The sequence below is a fragment of the Dermacentor variabilis genome, chromosome 10, assembly GCF_050947875.1.
Source record: "Dermacentor variabilis isolate Ectoservices chromosome 10, ASM5094787v1, whole genome shotgun sequence".
NCBI lineage: Eukaryota > Metazoa > Arthropoda > Arachnida > Ixodida > Ixodidae > Dermacentor > Dermacentor variabilis.
Window position 1 is genome coordinate 12,707,244 of NC_134577.1, and position 22,964 is coordinate 12,730,207.

The following is a 22,964-nucleotide window of genomic DNA, read 5'->3' on the forward strand; positions in this document are numbered from 1 at the left end:
GATATCATTTAATGCGTTGAATGTACGCGACGTTTGCGTGACCTGTGCGTCACTTGTCGACCGCTATCAGCGGATCGCCATCCGGTAGGCCAACGCGCTTCTGCATGTATACGAAGCGCGTGGGCATAGCAGACGGCCAGATTCGAAAGTGGCCCCTTTCGTAGTGCTCGTGGCAATCACGTCACTTATGCCAGATTTGCACGCGATATCCTCTACATTATAAGTTTACTAGGAAGCGAATACGTAAACGTGAAATAGTTATCCGGGATACGAAGCTAGATGTATGCGGAACCAAATGTCAATGGCTTATTCATCATATTTTTTGTCAGCTTTCGTGAAAATCAACACGAACTTGATCTAGACACTTCTGTCGTCACAAACAATGAAAAGCCACCTGCAAAGTGCGTTTCAGATACCACGAGATGACATGAAAATCCAAGACGTATATCAACAAGACAGTCGTACCACCTTGCGATCTTCATCTCCGTATTTGGGCAAAGAAAAGCTGTTTTTACGACACTATGGCGAGATGGTTACTTTCTCCACTGACGGAGGTGCTGCATTTAGCATAACGATAGCATTTAGGCAAACCATATGCTTATCACATTCAAAAGATATAATTGGGTAATAAGAGGCTGCTTGAACAGCGCTTATGGCTCTGACCTTCCTTCCGGTCTTAGGTGAATAACCCACACAGACAAGTTACAGTTGCCTGTGTCTGTGGCAAGTGCAGCTGTGTCTGTGTCTGTAACACCGTCGCTCGGTGCTAGGTGTCGCGTATGGGAGCATCTTCTAAATATTCTGCAGAAAGGACGTTTCGACTAATGGCGACAGTATAGTTTAAGATTTCACTGAATGGTACCATACGAGTCATTATGCGAAATCGTGACTGTGGGTTGTCACCTCGATCGACGAGAAGAGGAAAAGATACGAAACTACTTGTGCCGCAGTTTGCGAAGGAAATGTATGCAAGCAACGCGGATACATTTGAAATATTCAATTCAAATTGAGTGGAAACAGAGGCGGGAGGGAGCGCTTGTGCTTCATTTAATGCGCTCGGCTTCTTGGCATTGCATTAACTGCAGTGGCTAAAGATGAAGGTGTCTAACGAGTTACCTTCGGACAATCGCTTAGCTCACGCGAGTATTCTTAGTCGCGGTAAACCCTCACAGGCATCTCCCCTTCTCGAGATGTCGCGCATCTCCAGTAGGGGATCCAGTATTGTGGTCAAGTTGTAATCGACCCTGTAAGCGAAGTTATAGGCATGTTAGACAATAAAGTTATAGGGACACAGACCTTCGATTTTGCGTGTCAATATTCCTGTGCGTGCAGTTTAAGCAGTTCATGCATTACACCATACTGACACGTGTACTTATCTTTATCGGGCAACCACGTTTCGCCGCCTAACAAATGTAATCGCACAGCATGGGACGCGCCTGCATGTATCCGAAGGTTCTGGAAAGTTATCGATGCTTCTATCCGCTGTCTGTTGTCGCCGAGACTTATGTTATCTGATTTCATCACCTCACGCGAATGGTGTAGAACTTTGTGGAAGGCACGCGGGTCCGAACGATTTGTCTGGAACATTCGACGACTGCTCTATAAAAGCCGACGCGCTTGACCCGCAGATCAGATTTTCGACGATCGCCGACTGTGTTCGCCGCTTTCGTTGTGCTATAAGTGTAGCTTGTTTTGTGGGCACAGGTTCGCCCAATAAAAATCTAGTTATGCCTTTCACAGTATTGTTACTGTGTTCTTAACGTCACCACCACGTGACAATACAGTCATGTCATGCCAGAAAGCTACCGTCGAAACATTTCTGAACAGATCGAGGCAAAGCTTTAGAATGCTATCGGATTGCATGCTTATCCCATTGACTATAACTAGGGGATACTGCAGTTATCCCTTTTACTGACAAGTTTTTCTGAATCAGCGCAAAGCCGCATGTTCCTTTTCCAAGTGATGCCAACAAATGTTCGACGTGTTGATGCTGACGTGAAGATGTGGCAAATACAATTATCTGTACTGACTCATTTTGATTACTTCAGCGGGCGGTAGATATGCAACTCTAAAACGTATACTTGCCAATAGCTACATTGATTAGGTATCTACTGTTCCTGAATAGTTACCCCCCGGATACTAGTCCTTGCAATTTGATTAATAATATATTAATATTAAGTACACTTCGATAGTCGAAATAGTGTGCTGAATATGGCAAATCAGTTCTGCGGAAACCCACAAGGTGGAATAAGGTTCATGAAGGTGGAAGTGGTCATCCAATGAACTTGTAGCTTCACGCTAAAGTTGGGTGGATGACAATTCTCCATTTCACGACATTTACTCCACCTTGCGGGACCGCGTAGAACTAATTTGCCATATATTAAGTGTCCCTGTGCTTCGAGTTGTCCATATTCGCCTGCGTTATGCTAGCGCTCATACGGCAAAGCGACCGCTTCGGAAAGGCGTTGTTCCCGGGTTCGATACCCGGACCAGGACAGATCTTTTTCTCAACTACGAAGCTTTCTGAGAAACCCGTATGGGCTTCCTATGCAGCTTCGTGCTACAGCTGGGTGGATGACAGTTTCCCCTTTTTCTAAATAATATACTGGTTGCGTCTTGCAGGGGTGGAACAGCTGTGCCAATTGCGCCAAACTATGCCGAGATCGGTCCTTTGCGCCATCCTGCGCCAAAACGGCATTTTAGCTGAAAATTGTGTCGAGCATGCGCCAAATCATGCATAAGAGCGCTCTTATGCATGATGTCCATCGATGCTTCGCAGCTAGCAAAACTGAAATCAAAATCAACACCCTGAAATCGGGGGTCTTTAAGGAAAATAAACTGAATTGAACTGAACAGCACGTTATCATCATCATCATCATAGAATGAATCAGTCCCGTCCATAGAGTTTCTCACTGTATATTGAGAAACCCTATGGGCCCGTTGGAGTTGTCCGGTTCGTCGTTGCCGCATTTTTCTCTGACGGACGTACGATGCATTGCCGCTGTACCGTCTTGCTGGCGCTTTATTTCGGTGTTCATCCAACCTGCATGGTACCACGGAGACTGCCGGAGAAGGGTGTCATATTCCAGGATTAAAGGTAAGCTTTTTCGATATTTATGGGTGATAACAGGGCTTTGAAAAAGAGCCGCTGCGATAGAATCGCACGTGGTGCGTACTTAATAATTATATTAACGAATGAGGTCTAACGGCGAGAGCCAGCATTTCGATGGGTGCCGCCATGTTTGTTGATGCAAAAATTTTGCGTTGAGCTTGGGTCGGAGCGCTATTTCGGTGAAATAGCGTCACTGACACAAACGCAAAACCCTATTTGCGTCTCGAGCATGCGCAGTGGTGCTGACGCAAAACCCTTGCGGCCCCTATTCGAAAACTCCCTAATGTGCATGGCATGACGTGAGTATATTGCATGATGTCATATTCAGTGCGGGCGCGCGCACTCGATCGGTCTTGCGGTGAGCCTTTCCCCACAAGCCGTGACTGTCGCACTCTACTGCATCCTAGGGTAACAAACACGCTTTTGTTCGTTCACGATTTGTCCGTGGTGCCTTCTCTGCGCCGTATCGACGAACCCGGCCGTAGCGCCCTTTGTGCGTCGCTAGGTGGAGGGGCGTCACGTAGTTTCCTGACCGCAATCGCAGGCTAAGCCTCGCGCAAACCCGTCTCCACAACATATTGACTATGACGGTTAAAGTTTGCATGGTATATGGTAAGCACACGTGCATTAGACCCTGCGCCAAAAGTGTTTGCTACTGCGCCAAATCGGCTTTTTGCCTGAGCCAGGACCTACGCCTAAAGGTGAAATGGCAGTTACATCTTTTGATTCGTGTGGAAATACAATGACAGCTTAACCAGGCGCAACCGATTATGTTCAGAATACTAGTGCAAGCGTTCCTGCACGCCGTTAGGAGACATGTCACAAACCTCTCCTTTCTTCTTTCTTTTTTTTAGGCGCCGGCTAATTTAAGACGTCGATGACAACTTTCAGTTTGCACTCCCGCCATGTTGTTATCGCTGTTCATGCGGCCGTTAGATGTCTCGTGTCTCTTGTGTTGCAAAACTACGGTGTCCGTGACAGGTGGCGTGGTAAAAAGACGATTCCCCTGTACCGTATTTTCATTCAGAATATCTGCTGAAAGCCAAGTGCTACTCGGTTATCAGTGCGTGTAGTAGAGCGGAAAATATGGTAAGCAGCGACAGAGGAGACGAAGCAGCGCCGCCTTTCCCCCGCAGTGTCGGGCTGTCTCGTGGTGGCGGTGCAATCTCTCAAGTGCGCGGCTGAAGAGAACTGGAGAAAAACTCGAGCGGAGGAAATTGAGCTCAGCCGCGGCGGTTGGAGAGGTGCCAGGAAAAGAAGAAAAAAAAAAAAAACAAACGTGGCACGGCGAGTGAACTCCAGCGCGCACGCCGGTCAACATCTGCCGAAAGAAGGAATATATATTTCGTTTCCTTCCAAATTTTTAGAGCGGAATGCAGGGCATTACGAGGTTGCTAACTTTTTTTATTTATTTCAGCGCGCAACAGAGCTTCTTTTCAGCCTTCCTGTGTAACATATTTTCCGCGTTTGTACCGAGCTTTGTCTTATCGTTTACCGATCACCCCATTCCCTGGCTCCTCCCTTGGCTTTGAGATCGACGTCGATAACGTTGTACTGCTTTTCTTTTTTCTCGCTTCTGCTTCGTTTCGTATTCCCCGTGACTTCGATTTCCATTGCTGCATATCTCTCGCCAAAGTATGACAGGCTGGGATCAATATAATGAATTGTAAAACGATTTCAGACCGAATCAATCAGAAATTAATGAACACCGTGAGGCCATGGTGGACGTTATACTGGAGCAACACTTCCTTCTGTTCATCACGAACGAGCGGCGCTTATGGACATGCCTCGTATGGAACGACATGTTCAGCGCGTTCTCGGGTGCGCTTTCGTTTCCGGTTTGCTAGCGCTGTTAGCAGCGGTTTGCGGATTCGCTGGTGGAGTGTTAGACTAGCAATTTCGAATGACCTAAGTTCCAGCACTTCCGAATATCTCGGTGTACTCACGGGTCGCTCGTATGACCACAGCGCGGCCTTATATCGCAAGGCGTCCATACTAACACCAGAACCCTTTACCCGTAAGCCGCTATATATATATATATATATATATATATACTTTGCTGTACAACGCGCAACGCTTCTTTGTCAGAATAGTCGAGAAAACTGAGGGGCCCAGGCAAAGAAGGCCTTATAAAGCAGTCACTGAAACACAAGGAAAACAAGAGGCATAGTTAGACACTTTTAATTGCACAAGCTTGCCGATATTGGAGACAAAATACACCCTTTCTCAACAAGAAGGCAGTTACTGTATTCAAAGGTAGAAATGGACGCGTCCCTATTGGTCTGCATGCGTTTCACGTTTGAGTGTGGTTCTTTCCGATCGCACGAGCTATCGCCTACTTCAGTTCGACACGGTTAGATCACGCCAACATTGGAAATTCCTTATTGTCTCCTGCTCCTTCCTTGTCCTCAGCGAATGTTGGTCCCTTTGGTATGTACGGGGCAGTGTTGCGCGACCGTGCGGATCCTGTACCCGCTGCAGTGGATCACTGGCTGCGGCATTCCGCGGCAGAACACGAGGTATCGGGTTCAATCCCTGACCCCGGCGACCGTATTCCGATCGGAATGAAATGAGATTGATTGATTGATTGATTGATTGATTGATTGATTGATTGATTGATTGATTGATTGATTGATTGATTGATTGATTGATTGATTGATTGATTGATTGATTGATTGATTGTACCGACCGACCTACGTGCACTAGTGTTCGGGACATGTTTTAGAACATGAGATGATCAAAATGAATCTGGAGCCCTCAGATGTCCGCCCTTGCCCCAGCCTATGTGACGCTTCTAGACTTCAGAATCGTTCAGTCATGCGAACGTGAGGCTTGTATGACACCATGAGCGGTTGCGAAAGCTAACGGTTTTTTTTAGTTAAGATGCCATCGGCAAACAGACGAATTTCGCAACGAGCTTCACTATGCTACCGCTGCCGCAAAGCATGCTGGTAGTAACAGTACTCAGCGGGCTGAAGGGCAACTTAGCCTTTGAGATCCAAAGGCAGGGGGGTGATAATTAAAATGCTACAATATAATTTTGGGATTGAAGAGACGCATCCTCCAACTTTTCCCTAAGATTCACCAGCAAAATCTTCACATCCACATTTACATTATCCTCAGCATTCCCGAACTCAAGTACAAGGGGAAAGCGGAGAGGACTGCTGCCATCATGACGCCGGCATGCACGGCGGCTGCGCATGCGGTTTCAGCGTGGTGGAGACGTTATACTGAGACAGATACTGAGACAGTTACTGAGATACTGAGACGTTATACTGAGACAGCTAGAGGATCAGTTGGACAGGTTGAAAGAACGTGCCTCCTGCTACTCCGTCTCACCTCTATATGTGTGTATGGGCTAAGGCGCTGTGAGTGAATGAAAATATCTTAAAGAATGGTGATTGATATAGAAAATTGTAAACAAAAAACCAAATGGCAGATAATGTTACACTTAAGCGCGAGAATGAAAAGAAACGAATCAAATGTGCTGTTGTTAACGACGAAATGTCCGTCAAGTTTAGAACAATAGGGAGTCCTGGTGCTCTCTTTAGGGACTACCATTAGACCATGGTCATTATGTGTTGGGAGGACGTTACAATTGTGGGCACTACGTGCTGTGCTAGTTTGTTTTGTGCGTCCTAGCTTCGGTCTGTTAACATCTCCTAAAGCGAAGGACCGCCTGCAGCAAGATGTAAATGCTCAAAAGCACAAACGAAGGCTCTGCCGGTTGTGCCGTTTCAGCGCCTCTCACGGGATACGAGCGGACTATGGCCATCAGCTGAGCGGCCGACAGCAAAAGCCCCCTTCGGTTCGGCGCAATTCACCGGGTCTGCACCGGAAGGACCCTGCAGAGTGCTGCGTCTTCCCAATGACCGCGTTGTTCTTGCCGTTCTCAAAACATTTGGCACATATGCAGGGTGAGAGATCGGCCAAGTTGAAAAAATTGAAATCTGTACTGGAGTCCTGTGTGAGAGTTAAGTTAAAGAAATGGCAGTTTTGCTCGAAAGGCGAAAGATTGATATACATAACAAATTATTAGGTAACTACACAAAGTACAAGAATATACAATGGCTTTTTCGTAAAGTAGCCCTTGTAGCTTTATCGGCCTTGTAAATTGCAGTAAACGTTTGCTTACTAATTTAATTAACAATCAGGGCGTAGCGCGCGCACAGGCAAACACGAACAGATCTCCCTCGGTGAACGCGAACAATGCATGGTTGTCCCAACTCTGACGTGGTGAAGAGCGCCGGCAGCGGTATAGTGAACGTTTCGTGCGGCCTCTCGCTTCAACAAGTCTCCGAAACTTGAGATTACGCAACCTCTAAACCGACAATTCAGGCATGGGAAGACAGCGCACGTAAAGCCACAAGCCAACTCCCCCAAACTTTGCACCCGCCGCAAATTGCCTCCAAAATGGGCCGCGTATGTGTTAAGCCGCACCACGCACAGCCACGGCTATAGGCTAGAGACGAGAACTTCTCGTATTTGCCAAGGCGTTCTGCTCATGCGTGAGTTGTAAGAGAAACATCTTGGAACTTTTTTGCTCACCCTCGCACGCTCTCCGTTGCACCCGCAGCACATGACGCGTGGGGCGCGTTCTTATCGCACTTAGTCTTTATGCGCAACCCCAAGGTGGCGCCGACGGCGAAAATTTGCTTGGCGCGTGTACGTAATCGCTATCGCAATAAAATAAGCAGGGAATCGTATCAATGATATTTAATATAACGGCATACATATTAAAATGACTGGAGGTAGCAATTAGAAAAGTAATTGTGCAAATTACGCTAATTACCTTTTTAGCCCAAAAGAGTTCCACAACCTCATGACGCGTTAGATGTTCTGCTGACAGAGATACAGTGACGGTTGTCTCTTCATCCGTCGTCTCGGGTATTTACGCACGCGAATCTGTAGCCCTGGTAGTGTTAGACGGTGCCACTCGGAGTCATGGCAGCGCATGTGGAACACCCATTAAACCGCAGGCATTGCGTAATAGTTTACCTTAGGAGCAACGCTTGTACTTCAATATGCATGTCGAGAAATACAAAAGGTATTGAACGGAGGGACAGCCGTCACCGTAGGTTAATTGATACAGGATATCGCGCGCGTCATGATGTGAAGGTCGAGCCCACGGCTTACGCCGACGGCGAAATTCTGTTGTTCCAGTTTCATTTAATTTTTCTTTAATTAAGAATAAGAAACTTATCGTGACTTTAACCCTCAGGCTCACATTCACAAAGCCTTTCGTTCGGTGCTCTTTCCCACTGGTCCGTCACCTTCATGATTCATGAATTATTGCCTATAATTGGTTCTTTCGATAAATTGTTGGCGTAAGACCTTTTTATTCTTTTTCTTTTGTGAATACGGGCTCTGCTTCCTGCTCTTCTGGAAGGCGCCACGATCTTCGGCAAGCGCTGAAACTCTCTGGTTTGCTGGTGCCGAGCAAACAATGGCAACAACTCCGCATTAACCACCCGGAACTTTGGCTCCGCACTTCTCGTTTAACGAATGCTGCGTGTCCTTTTTCGTCCAGTGGATGAACGAAGCCCTCATTTCCAGCGTGTTTCATCACCTTGCTTACAATACATGACATCCCGCACGTTTTGTTCGCGTACGCAGCCAGGCAGTGCGGAGGGGCGACAGCTACGCGTTCGCTCGCCGCGCCCTGCCTCAAATCCGCCCCGCTTCGAGCGTTCTCGGCTACCGCGCTGAGCCTCGACCGTCCGTTCCCAGGGGATCTGAGAAGGGGGGGGGGGGGTACCCTCCGATTCACGCGCGGAAATCTTTCTGCGCGCCACTCTGCCAGTGTGTCCCTATAGGCAGGAATCCGCCCCGGCCGGGCGTTACAGGAGGTGTGTGGGCGGGCGTGACAACCACTCGGACCCAATTTGTCCGCGCGCGCGGACGCGTGCCGTACCGGACAGCTTCCTCCGCGGTGCTTCGTCTTGTTTGCCTTTGCGTTTCCGCAGGGCTGTAGGCTTGCAGCGGCTCCCCCGAGTCTCGAGAGCGAAGTCCGGCCGACGAAAGCGGCTTACGCGCGCTCCGCGCGACCGCTCTGTTCTCTCTGGCGCGGCCGGCGCACTCTTATGTGGGATCCGAGTGCCAGCGTGAACGACGCGCATATACGGGAAGGACGCTGCAGAACGTCGCCTCGGCGTTTTTTTTTTTTCCTGCGCAAGCTGCGTCTGAATAGCGATGCCGATCGTTGCCGCGCGAACAGAGACCGCGCACTATATGCCAAGGTACCAGCTCTGTGCGCACGACAGGCGCTGTCAAACGGGCTTCGACGAGACTTTCGGACAGCCGCGAAGATCTCGCAGGGCGTCATCGATCTCTCATAGTCTCGCAAAATACGAGTCGCCTTCAGCTATTCAAAAGAAAGAAAGAAAGAAGGAAAGAAATGAAATATAATAATAATAAGAAGAAATAATAATAAACGAACAAAAATAATTTAAAGCGAGCAAACCTCACAGCGCCGGTCGTTCCCAGTTTGGTGCTTCCCGGAATAAATCCAGAGCTTGTGAAAACGCTGAGAACGCACTTGCGAGTAGTGGTTTCTTCTTTCAAAGCGGGCAATGCGTACTAGAGGACGAGAAAGTGATCTAGCGAACTACCCGAAGGAAGTATGAGGATGACAGTGATGAGGCACCGACCCGCTGTGGTGTCGCTGTATCACTGCTCTGCTAGGCCCGAGGGCACAGGGTCGAATTCAGGCCACGGAGGCGGAATTTCGATGGGAGCGAATTGCAAAAACGTCCGTGTACCGTGCACTGAATGCACGTTAAGAGAACTCCATGTGGTCAAAATTAATCCCGGAGGAGGAGGAGACGAAGGGGAGGAAAGACATGGAGGTTAGCCACTGTAAGTACCGGCTGGCTACCCTGTGCTGGGGAAAGGGGTAAAGGGAATAAAAGGAGAAAGAAGAAGAGGGAAAAAAATGGAAACCAGAAAATTCGCAAAGTAACGCGAAACTACGAGCTGCAACTTTCAAAGGCGGTCGCACAGTTCGCATGTCCTTAAAAAGTTCAGCAAAGGCCTTGAGTGCCGAAGCCCGTCTGGACCAGTGTCCTAGAGCTTTTTCCTCTGTAAAGGGGCGATTGTCCAGTTTTTCGAGCGCGGTCACGAGCACTTTTCTTGGCACTTTGTAACGGGGACAGTCACAAAGAAGGTGCTCAATCGTCTCCTTGCAGCCGCAGTTGTCACAAGTAGGGCTGTCGGCCATTCCATGGCGGAATGAATAGGAGTTTGTGAATGCCACGCCGAGCCACAGGCGGCACAGAAGTGTTGCTTCCGCTCGTGGTAACCCTGGTGGTAGGCGGAGTTGCAGACGTGGATCTAATCTGTGGAGACGTGCGTTCGTAAATTCACTGGTGTTCCACAGACTGCGTCAGCTCGCGGGCGAGAAAGCGAAGACTTGTGGCTGCATCTGTTCTTGACAGCGGTATGGGTATAATCTGGGCACCATAATGGGCCGACCGGGCAGCGTCATCCGCACTGTCGTTTCCTGAAATTCCCCAGTGACCCGGTATGCGCTGGTAGATGGTGCTGTGTCCCTTGTTGATTGCGTGATGGTGGAGTAGTCGGATGTCTGCGACTAGTTGCTCAATTGGTCCATGGTTGAAAGGGGATATCAGACATTGGAGAGCTGCCTTTGAGTCACATAAGATGGACCATGAATGTGATGATTTGTGAACAATAAACTCCAGAGCAGCACGGATAGATGCGAGTTCAGCAGCCGTCGATGAGGTAATGTCAGATGTCTTGAACTTGAGGGTGACACACTCTGCGGGAATCACCACTGCTCCAGCTGAAATTTTAGAAGAGACAGAACCGTCCGTGTAAACGTGGATGCGTCCTCTGTGCTTGTCATGTAGCACTGAAAGCACGGTTCGTTTGAGGGCGAAAGTTGACATCTCCGGTTTCTTTTTGATACCAGGAATAACAAGAATAGCCTGGAGTGGATGGAGGCACCACAGCGGTTGAGATGGTCGTGCTGCAGGCAGTTTGACGGTAAAGTTCCATGGTTGGCGGCAATAATCTTGCTAAAAGCTGAACGAGGTCGAGCGGCAGGAAGGGAGGCGAGATGATGCGATGGAAGTCGGGCAAAGCGCCTGATACGCATCGTTAAAGTGTCGACTTGAAGATACGTCAAAATTAATCCAAAGTCCCCTACTACGCGCGCCTCATTGCCTCATTATCATATCGTGCTTTTGGAACATAAAACCCCAGATTTCAGTTATGTAATTATTAGGCACCCAACCCGGCTGTGCACATATGAGACAGTGTAGACGATGCCTAAAGTTCACGAAAGGACTCGGTCTACCAAGAGAACAGAGAGGAGAAGACATCGGGTCACGCATCAGCTTTATTCTCATTTTGTAATTATTAACCTCTCACCGATACCATGATATCAATGACAGAAAACAAAAAACTTGTGAGACTGCTCGTTTCTTTGCCAATTCCGCGTTGTAGGTATTCGGTAGTGGGTTACTGGTTGGAAATAAAACGAGCATAAAGCAGTCAAGCACGTGGGACGCGTGCGCGTACAATATGATTCCATGTCAACTAGAGCCATACGTGTCACAGGCAACGACAACATGTCAACTAGGAGCCTTTTACCAACCATGCATACATGCAGGTTTTATCCTCAGGTTTTAACCTTAGGTTTTATTGTTTAGAAAACGAACGCATTTTAGTTAATTCTACGGAAAGGTAAGCCGTGTAAAACACCTGTAATATGATGCATACATATCTGCATGTATTTTCCTGTAAATTACAGTTAGGAGTAGCACTTCCGTAATTCTGTCACATTTTTCACTGTGTACACTTGTACGATTTACACTTATTATTATTATTATTATTATTATTATTATTATTATTATTATTATTATTATTATTATTATTTACACTTATAATAATAATAATAATAATAATAATAATAATAATAATAATAATAATAATAATAATAATAATAATAATAATAATAATAATAATAATAATACCTTTATTCATAAAAACAAGTGGTACAAAGTGCCAGGCATTAGGAAAGAAGTTGCTACAAAAGCAACTAGACTAGTCCTAATAACCAGAAGGTCCAAAAGGCAGCAGACAGCAAGGAGCGAGAAAAAAAAAGAAGGAAAAGAAAGGGAAGAGGAACAACAAAAATGGAGAAAGGAAAGAGAGTAATGGCGTGTAGTACATAGATCTCACTTAAACAATTTGCTTTTCACATGAAACAGCTCGGGAAAAACAAACAATATAGATATATAGATACACAAAACTCTTAAAAAGAAAAAAGATTAGGTACATGTACACGTACCTAATTAGGTACGTGTACGCCACTCCAGGAGCCCGGTGTGCAAGAAGAGGACAATCGATTAAGTAGCTCCACTTCCTACTCTCAACGACTTTGACGAGTGCAAGATAAGTGTTCATTCCTTTCGGAAGCATCGAACAGAGACCTCCAATCGCTATATCCTGTGTCCGAAACGGCAGCGTCCTGTGGCGTCCTGTCCCGATTCCGTAACTGCAGACGACCACCACACATGTCGCACGAAGATGCAGGCACGCAAGAGAGGATGATCTGTATTTGTTCTTCGTGACATTACTTGCTATATTTCAATGCATAGCAAGGAACTATACACATGGGCATCAGCGACATGGATCAATATAAGACTTCAATTTTATAACGTCTAAAAGAAACAAAGCCAATAGCTCAGGCGACCAATAAGGGAGAGCTCACTAGACAGCTATGCTGGGCAATGATGTCGCATGCGGCGTGCCTCCTTCTTGTGTAGTTGTAATTTCGTAATCGCAGCGAAGACCTAAGAAGATGGGTGGTTAGGAAGGAAGCCAAGGCCAAGACAGGTGAAAATTTTGGGGTTTCACGCACCATAACCACGTTCTGATTATGAGGCGCGCCGTAGTGGGGGACACCGCTCTAATTTCGGCCATCTGGGGTACGTTCTTTAACGTGCCCCCAATGCACGGTATACACGGGCGTTTTTTGCGTTTCGCCCGCAACAAAATGAGGCTGAGATTCGATCCCGCGACCTCGTGCTTAGCAGCGCAACGTCAAAGCCATTAAGCAACCACGGCGTGTCAAGGTAGGTGAACGCATTGCTTTATTTCTGAGGATATGCTCTCCAAATCGTAACTTCCTTGCCCGTTATGCCAGCGGAGTTAACTTCGCTGCATAATCAGTGACGGCATCGGCGTTGCTTTCTGTCGGTTTATAGGTGACAGGAAATTGAAGTTGTCATCTGGCTCGGCGCGTTATAGAAGCAGTTAGCGCGTCCAGCGTCTCGTGCCGCCTCCACGCACGCGCGCGCTCCCCAGGGCACCGCTGTCGGCAAGAGATAGCGCTGCGCGTCGCAAGCCGCGCGGGCTGCCTGCGACGAGCCAGACTGAATCCCAGGCGACCATTATGCGCCCTCGGAACGATGCGCCAACATTGTAGCGGGATTTTCCAGAGCCTTCAGCAGTCGTCGCTCAGGTTGCGGCCACATGGGCGAGACCAGGCGTCGGGGAAACCTGTGGCCCATTAGCTTGCCTCGGAGGACGGTATACGACCACAAGACGCGTGAATATCAGCGGCTTTGCTGCGTTGTTGAAGTTGTCGCTGCATCTTCGGAGCTGAATTTAAATGTAAACATATTTTCTCAGTAAATCTGCATAATCTTTCCCACCCCTGATCCTCACTCGTCTTCGACGTCCGGAGTCTTCTCGCCCAAGGCACTGATTTGCGGATGAAATGAAGCCGGCCAAGCGCAAGACGGTCAGAGTGACCCTCGTCCCTTCCTCTCTCCAGCGTCTCGCTCAGCGCAACAAAAGTTTCAGCGCAGTATATGCGACTCAGCGTGCGGTGCTCTAGAGGCCAATTTTTAGCCGCTAGGGGCGGACTATATGTGCAGTCGACACATAGTATCCGCGGGATAGCGGCCAGTTGCACAGACGACCTAGCGGGCTACTGCGCATTTCGAAAAAGCTCTGGCGGTCTAAACCGAGCACATCGAAACAAGCATTCTCGCTCAAGGCCTTACCTCGCATAGACCACCGGGCGATGCCCTGCCGCGTATTCAAAAGTAACAGTGACGTGAGTATTGCCTAATGCTAATGTAGACAGGCGTGTAGGCAAGTAACGCCAACAGCGCTGAAACTTGATGTGCCGACAGTAGCGCCGTAAGCAAAAGTCGCGCATGCAGCGATTTCGCGTCAGCAAGTTCAGCGCTCCTCTTGGGGCACCAATGTCCAGCTTCTCATTTGACTGGACGCCGTCGTGCCAGAACGTAGGAGCGTATGCGCCTCTCGCAACGCACGTAACTATGGACAGAGGTCGGCCGCACGCATAGGAGTAAATCGGATGTTAATTCATACAGGCGCGCGTCTGTTATGGTTCATAATGTCGAGCGATTTTCGTCGGCTCCCTACCGGATGGCATCAGCACAATTTGGTCGTAAACTTAAACGGCCGTAGCGCCTCCTCATCAGCGCTGACTTCCCCGTAGAAGTTTTGGTAGCTGGCTGGGCTTGATGTTACTCGCCGAAGCTGCACCTCAGCTGCAACGTGCACCGTGGAAGAGGATTGCAGATTAGTTTGGCCACGTCCGGTTTCCTGACGTATATCACAATCTTTGCATACAGGTGTTCTGAATTCCGCTGCCATATGGCCAGGAATCGAAGCCTCGACCAGATTCCTCGTCCGCGGCACTACAGCCACTGCGCCTTCGCGGCGAGTAATAACTGAGACCACTATCACCGTGCAGGTAACCGTTCACCACGCAGATAAGTCATGGTCTATAGTACAGGAGAAAATGCGCTTGAAGGAATTATGCGCTTGTCGCTGCATACTTGTTGTCGCGAACATATTTATGTATACCGTTTGTTGGTTTTACTGCATAATTTTGTGGAGAATCGAACCAACAACCGTCATATCTGTAGGGGTAATACAGATTGGTTTACATATAAGGCAATTCATTATGAGTGCTGTCCTGTGTGTGTGTGTGTCTGCTTTCTTAACGCTCCTACTCCTTCAGTACATAATGTACCGACAAATCAGTTGAATAATAGCCGCCTGAGAACAAGAGCCGTCAATGACAAAGTGCTTCTCCAACTAGACAGCCGACCGCCCATTGCTGGAAGAGCGGTTCTCGGCATGATACCCGAGTCCTCCGGGCGGTGGCCTGACGAGCAGATGCAGCAAACGCGCGAAGAAAACGATTATCGTGGCTAAAATGGCCAGGACAATGGCCAACAATCCAAACAGTAACAGAAGGCTGTACCGCTATTCTGAGAGCCCTTTCAGAGGACGTACCAAGTTATAAATTTGTAATCGTTCGTGTAAAAGATCTCTATGCTTCATTTATATGCGCCAATAGAGCCGTGCGAACAAGAGCTGTGTGTTCGAACTGTATTTCTGGTTAATTTTGTTGATGACGACTTGTACTTGTAGAAATTACGTAAGCATTGCACTATTACGTCGTTCAATAGAAACTGTGCAATGCGCATAGTAATTATGTCGTAGAAGAGACTGCTTATTGCCTGTCTGATGGGGGCGCTCTGTTGCGCCCGCCCCCGTGTGTCCTTCTCATTTTATTATGTAGCCATCGTACGTAGAGATGTCTGCGATGTGCCCATTACTTGAATTTCTCCACCGGAAGATGTATCGGATAACAAAACAGAAGACAACGTTAAGTGAAATTAGGTACTTTTCTAGCGTAGTTCGGGGAGAATTTCAACGCGATGTCGGCAAAATGACCCGTCGCAGCAATTTACTGATTTCCTCAATAAGTGTCCCAGTGAATCTCGCTCTCCATGTAGTGTAGAAGCAATGAGAGTTGAGAGAGTCGGTAATTCATGATGTCTGCACAGGACAAGGAAATACTACACTGGGAGGAAAATAGCGGGGGGGGGGGGGGGAGTTGACAGTGCCTTGTTCTGCTTTCTTTTTCTTTTTCATGAATTCCTTCCTTGCGCTGTGCCGCCCTTCATGAATTAATTTAGCGTGCCAGCTCTTACTATCTCAGAAAATAAGCTGTATGTGATTACGGAACATTAACAAAGGAACCATTACGGTTGCCGTAATTTCATTGCCGCACATGATGCCACTGCCGGCTCGTCTCTCGATGAACTGCGCGACAGCGGCGATGAGCGACGACTGCGAGACTCCCGAGGCGACGCGCGGAATCGGCGCGCTGCGTGGCCCGGGGGTCGTGCGGCCGTCGCTCCCCGGGGCACTAATCCGGGAGCCGCGCCCCCCACGCGAACAGCACACACACCACTCTCTCTCGGCTAATCCGCGGCGACGGCGAGATCGGGGACGCGCCGTTCGGGAGCCGCGCCGGTGCCAGCCACTGCAAACAGGCGACGGCTGCAGAGATTTATCTACGCCGGCGCCTTCCATCGCGCCGGTAGAGTGCACGCAGCACAACGCCGGCAGGAGACGACGCGGGGCCGTAGTAAGAGGAGGGCGGTGCTTACGTTCCCCTGCCTTTACTCACTTTCGTTGTGTTTTTCGCGCGATGTCCTGGCCGGTCGTTTGCAGTCGCTTTGCGCGCAGCGCTGCTGTTGCCGTTTTCGCACGTCTGGCTCGCGCTTTTCGCCCGCTCGTTAGCCGGGTTTCGCCGGACAGCCTGTCACTGCCGGTTTGCTTTGCGCAGTGCTCATGCGTGGCAAGCTTTCTGAATTCCTCACCTCCACAGTCATCTTTCTTCCTGCTCATTTTCTCCTTGCTTGTTTACAGTGCGCCTCTCGGCACTCCTCGGCGTCCCTGGGTGTGCAGCGCTTCATATTGTTCGCGATGTCGCACTAGAAGTTCGGCCGTTATTGCCGAAGAAATGGCTGCCATTCCGCAAACAGACGTCACGTGTTTGCCCTACAACCACATGCCCGCATTTAGAAAGGGTTATACTTTATTATTTATGTCAGCCACACGTGTTCTACTTCACAAGGGTGGCAGATTGCGCAAGTTGGTACGGCATGATTCTATAGTGTTTTTAGCGCAACTCGGCTTGATTTCTTCCCACTGGTTTATTTCGTGACACCTGCGAACGCATTTCATACTCCGCGCACAGCATACATGATAAGACTTCGTTTTTTTTCGGCCTCGCCCAAAGTACATCTACACATTTTCGCCTCCACTCGCGTACTGTATACGTCGTCCAGATGACACTGAATGCCCCACTTGCAAGGCGTCGCGCGGGCGCAGAGGTGTGAAAGCAAAGGCCCGGCCGTACTCGTACGACCGTCGACGGACCTTACCTGGCTGCCGTTGAGTCCGTTGAGGGGCAGGCACTGCTCGTGCACCTGCTCGACGGCGCCGGTGCGCTTGGCCAGGCGCTGTGCCTCCTGCGCGAGGAAGAGGTCGAGCACGGGCACGCCGCGGGCGCGCACGTCGCCTTCGGTCAGCGAGTCGACCATGAGCAGCACCCAGATGGGCCGCTTGCGCTCCCAGTCACCCGTGATGGCGTGGAACAGGTAGTCGGCGTACAGGCCGCGCCCGCGCTGGTCGGCCGTCATCCACGACGACATCTTGGCGCGCACGTACTCCAGGTGCCTACGGCGAGGCGCACACATTTCTCTTATAGCCTGGTGCTCTGCCATATCGAAAGATAGTGTCAGGATTCCCTGACTCTTTCGCACTGCGCAAGTTGTTGTACTGACGCATGGAAAACATTGCAGCGCCGAAGACAAAGGCACGGAAGAGACTGCGATGTCTTTACTTTCTGTGTCCTCGTTTTCTGCGAGCGGTAATGTTTTCCACGTCTCGCTTGGCGTCGTCAGTGTGAAACGTTAGCGAGGCACTAGAAGCGTCTGTGCACAGCTTTCTGACTGTCTGAATTTCACCTGACGTTCGGGGCTGCATGTCGGCATTACTCCCCCACTACTCCCGCAATAAGAGCTTAGCGTGAAGCGGCGTTGCCTGACTTCTGCTGAAGTCAGCTGCAGACTATATTTTCTTGCGAGAAACGAGTAGGGAAGAAGTTTGCCACAATACCTTTTAGTATAAGCCACCCAGCTCGCTGCATCTCACGTGATAAACAAAACGGCCTTTCGGTCGCATTAATTCGCTGTTCTTTCAACATCGGCACATGACAGAAACGCAGACAGAGAATGAAATTATAAGAGTATAACGTGAGAAAGTGGCTTCGATGTCACAGAGGGTAAAAGATAACTTAAAGCGTGCGAAATAGAATATAAAAGAAATGCCGGAATATTGAACAAAAATTGTCACAGATGTGGGCACCATTTTTAATAACATAAATGCTGCTTTAGCACGTATAGTGTCCGCCTCACAAACACGTTGTTGTCTATTGTGGTGCAAATTTCTTCCTGCCGTGGGCAGCTTTTGCATCAACTTCTCGACTTCTCGCTTTTGCGCCGCCCTGGCCTACCACTTCTCTGCAGTGTCCTCTGTGCGACGAGCCTCCAACGTCATACACCATAACACTGCGATGCGCCTTTGCTCGAACAAGGGAGCTATTTTGTAAGAGTCCACCTAATGGACATGTGCATTTCGTCTGCTGCTGAAGTGCTGGTTGGCTGTGGTACCTGGTTGCTGCGGACGCGCAGCCCAGCCAGCCAGAATTTCAACAGCAGAGAAAATGGACATGTCCGCTAGGTGGACAGAATACCTCCTGTGCGCCGTTTTATTCTTGACCGCTGATGTCACGTTCTCCGCTCGCACCGTGCCCACTCAGTTGCCCGCCGTTGAGAACGTCACTTTGATTTTTCTCTTAAGTACTTCGCATTATACGAGACGCTTTCAATTATCTACGTAAGATAGTAGAGGCATTCAAATACGTGAGCATGAAGGTAAAGGCCGATATTGTCTTTCAGCTGCATTTGCAGCGTTCGTTTACAAATTGCAAACGCACTTGTAGGCTGTGCGGGGCTCTCTGGAAATTCGTGACAAATTATTACTTCTTCGAGCTTGTTTTGATTATCGTCAAGGTTTCCGAAAACACCTCCAGCATTTCCGCACTGTTCCCTATACCTGTGCAAGACATCGACCAACATTCTAATTCGTCTGTCTGTATATAGTTTAAGATTTTTGGCAACTTATAGAGGCTGCGCGCAGGACCAGCGTGGACGCAGGCGCGAGATACAGTGCCTCTACATGACAACTTTCCACAGAGCTGATGCCCTTTTACCGCTACGACAAAACGTGCTGCCTTACACGGGCGTGTGGGCTCCGTAAGCAGATGATAAGCTCTCCTACCTTCGCAGTCTTGTGAGCAGGTCGGCCGGCAGGACGTCGGCCAGGGAGCGGCCCTCGGGCAGCAGCTGGCAGTTCGCCAGCGCCCCCAGCGTGCCAGGGTCTAGCAGGTCGAGCTCGAAGACGACGCGGTCTGCGTTTCCGAACGCCTGTTTCGCGTTCTCCGGCACGTGCTCCCAGACTCGGGTGTACGGCACGTGGATGGTGCCGAAGAAGTACGACGGCGGCTCGCTCCGCGTCGACCACAGGAAAGAGCGCACGCCACTGCCAGTCTGCGACGACAAGCACAGAAAAAAAACATGATAGAGTAAAAGAGACCAGAACAGAAATGACACTTCGTTATTTTTTTTTAATTCTCTGACTTTTTTTCCTGTTTCTTTCGAAACGCGGGGAAAGCATCGGTTATCATAAAACCAACTAGCCCTGCTTTCTGCCATATGTACATCCACACACGTTGGCGGACGCCCCGTACCGTTGAACTTAACGTCGCAGTAGCGCGGAGGTCGCTTAAGTGTCGCGGGTTCGATTCCTGGCGACCGCATTCTGAAGGAGGGGGGCGGGGCGGAATGCGCTGGTGTACTTAGAAATAGATGCAGGCTGAATATTCCTATGGTTCACAAAATATTCAGAGCACTCCACTCCTCACAGCCCTCACATAGCCCGAGTGTTTCTTCGGGACGGTAGCCCCATGAATTATAGTACGTAACGTTGTGCTAGTATACTGCATCACATTAAAATTGAGAGAATGGTTCCTTAGCGTAGCAATGTCATCGGCCGATTTTTTTATTCCTGTACATTACGCCTTGATTGTCGTTCATAACATTCTCCGGGGCGGGCACATGTGCACGTCTTTCGTTGTACCTTCAAGCGGGGGTGTCAGATTGTCGGCCCATCTGCAAGAAACGGCACAATAGACTGGACGAAGGTGGTTACCAAGCATAACGCAGCGAATACGGAGAAGCGGGGCAATGCCATCGGTGGACAGCACTGGCGAAAAAGAAAAGAAAGGCTCAATCAAGTGCCGATGCTAAAAAAAAGGCCAGGTGGACGTGCACGGTGGTCCAATGATTCGATGATTAAACGTTGACTGTATGTATATATTATATTTCTTTTTTTTACTCAATCACTCATCTAATATTTTCTTCTTATCATATTTGGCACGCAATTACGTCCCTACCTTTCTTCTTTTTTTCTTTTCTTTTTTTTTTGACCGAGAGGCAAGGTGCGTCGATTCCGGAGATAATGCATCCCATGGTACAATGTGGTTCATCTTCGACAATATTTGCGCTAATTACGCCCGTACCGGTTATTTTACCTACTGTAAGACTAATGCTCTCTTCTTGTGGGCACCGTGGAAGCCGCCTTCGATACATTACCTCGCGCGAACCTTGCTTAGTCCGAGCAAATTCGCTTAATTTCCCAAAAGTGTGCCGTACGATGGCTTTGCCGCAACATAACTCTATTTACGGCAGTGCATCCTTTACAGGGGTAGATCCAATGTGCTGTTAACTATATTGGCGCTAATTACACCGGTGCCATTATTTTTGCCTACTTCGACCTTCATGTCTCGTTGCGACCTACATTTTGAGACCTCCCTACGACGCTCTGGAAGCACGAAAGGTCCGTTTTTTTTCTGGAAGTTATTACAAGATACCGGGATCCCAGATATCCCAAACCCGTGTGAAGTCAACAAAGCCCGTGTCTTTAACAGAACTAATTAATAATTACGTGGCCGGCAATTCCAGCAAAGGAAATAAGTGATTTCTTTTAAGCGCAACTTAGCGATTTCTGCTAAGGTTTATCGGTGGTAAAGAAACAAAGACTTAGCAAACACAGCGTACAGGACGATAGAAGAACGAAAACGAAGCCTTGCCAATTGAAGTTCACTACACGTCTTGTTTAAAGTCGATTGCGAGCTTAGTGCCACTGCGACGTAAAGAGAGGAAGAAAATACTACATAAAGCATCACGCACAGCCTCTGTCAAGTCATGTCGCCATCGTCGCGTCACGTCGCTCAGAAAAGAAAAGAAATTATTTTATTTCAACAGAATGATTATCGAACGCCCTAACTCTGTGCTTTTATTTCAGACAAGTAATGCTGTTTGTTTGTTTGTTTGTTTGTTTGTTTGTTTGTTTGTTTGTTTGTTTGCTTGTTTGTTCGGATTGAACACTATTTCATTTCACTTCATCATACTTGCACCAAACCTTCCGTTCCTATGACTCCGGACCTTCGGTTCCTGTGGCTCATTCCGCGCTGTTCTCCATCAGAACAGTTAAACGCGCCCGCCGATGGAAACTCGTTCTTCATGATGGCACTTTCACGGAGAAACTCGGCAGTGCCGACTACGCACCTGTTCAATACATTGTCTGTCAAGCATTGTGCACGGATCCTCACACTTTGTCGGCACGATTGCCTTTCTGTTTGGTAGATGTGCAACATTTTAACAAGAGGCAATGGTAATGCAAAAATACATTTCCAAGTTTTCCTCGCAGTATAATGCGGGAGCGTCATGCTCTTTACGCGTAGAGAGATCTTAGCAGAACTTGAAAACACAATGAAAAATGCACCCGGTGAAATCATTGCGGCTGCCGCAACGACACATGTTGCCGTTTGTTATTTTGACACACAAGCGCCAAGCGCCACTATAGGTTCCATCAGAGAGATAACAAAGCTCTCCTTATTCAGATGTATTATGTTCTTCCGTTCTGTTTTCAACATAGGAAATAATTTTGAAGAAATACATTACGCCTTTTTTTTTTCATGTCGTCACAACGCGCCCCCGCCACATACACGTGCTCATTTCATGCGTTGCAACATGGATTAGTTTTTCACGCGTTTTATACACTGGTATAGATTATCGTATTATAATGAAAATTCGCGTTCATTGCGTACTTTGCGCGAAGAGCGTAATGGGCTGTTTGTGCTTGGAGTATATCTGTGATTTATATTGCCACTATAAAAAAAAGTTTCCGACAGACGGGATCTGAAGTCGAGATAGAAGGGAAAAAAGGCAGAGAGATTAACCAGGCGCGAGTCTCTTACGGTTCTACATGCGGGAAATACTGTCCAGAGTTCGATGTTCGGCCAAATAAGAGCTTTGTTAGAAACGGTCACTGACCAATGTGCCAAACAAAATGACGCTTCGCGATTAAGATATTTCTTGTTCGCAGCCCACGGAATCTCTCGTTCACAGTACACGTGCGTAGCTGTTATTTCGTTGGTTAGTTAGTTGTTTTTTAGTAAAATGGCGCTAGTTACTCTGGCGGATCGGCCAGAAATTGGACTTACGAGGTTTCAAGAAAATAAAAAAGAATTGAAGTGAAAATAATATTAAATAAATCTATAAAACTAGAAATTTTAAAATTAAGAGTTACTTGATACGTATGTGAGCTGAATAATAACTATTGCCACTGGAAAGAAAGAAATTAGTACACGATGAAGGGAAAAAAATTTGCATATGTACAACTCGTCTCTCGCGCAGGAAATTGGCGACATAACATACGTTCCTGCAGCTAAAGCCCCCTAGCACCTAAGGATAGGAAGACTGGTAGAGACAAGTCACGCCAAGTTTTTGAAAGGGATCTTTAAAAAAGTTTCATTTGAACAGTAGTATGGCGGCAAGCTCCACCGGGAAATTCT

General features: G+C 48.2%; 2 protein-coding genes across 2 annotated transcripts in view; one reads left to right on the forward strand and one right to left on the reverse strand.

Moving 5' to 3' along the window:
- LOC142559917 (metalloprotease TIKI2-like) overlaps positions 1 to 22,964 on the reverse strand; it is a 156,403-nt gene that overhangs the window by 42,390 nt on the left and 91,049 nt on the right. Inside the window, exons 3-4 of the mRNA XM_075671612.1 lie at positions 19,328 to 19,596; positions 17,368 to 17,662 (exon numbers count right to left, since the gene is read on the reverse strand). Coding sequence (XP_075527727.1) covers positions 17,368 to 17,662; positions 19,328 to 19,596 — 564 coding nt within the window. The remainder of the gene's footprint in view (positions 1 to 17,367; positions 17,663 to 19,327; positions 19,597 to 22,964) is intronic.
- The window catches only part of LOC142559915 (uncharacterized), a 165,265-nt gene that overhangs the window by 11,256 nt on the left and 131,045 nt on the right, over positions 1 to 22,964 (forward strand). The gene's annotated exons all lie outside the window — the stretch shown is intronic.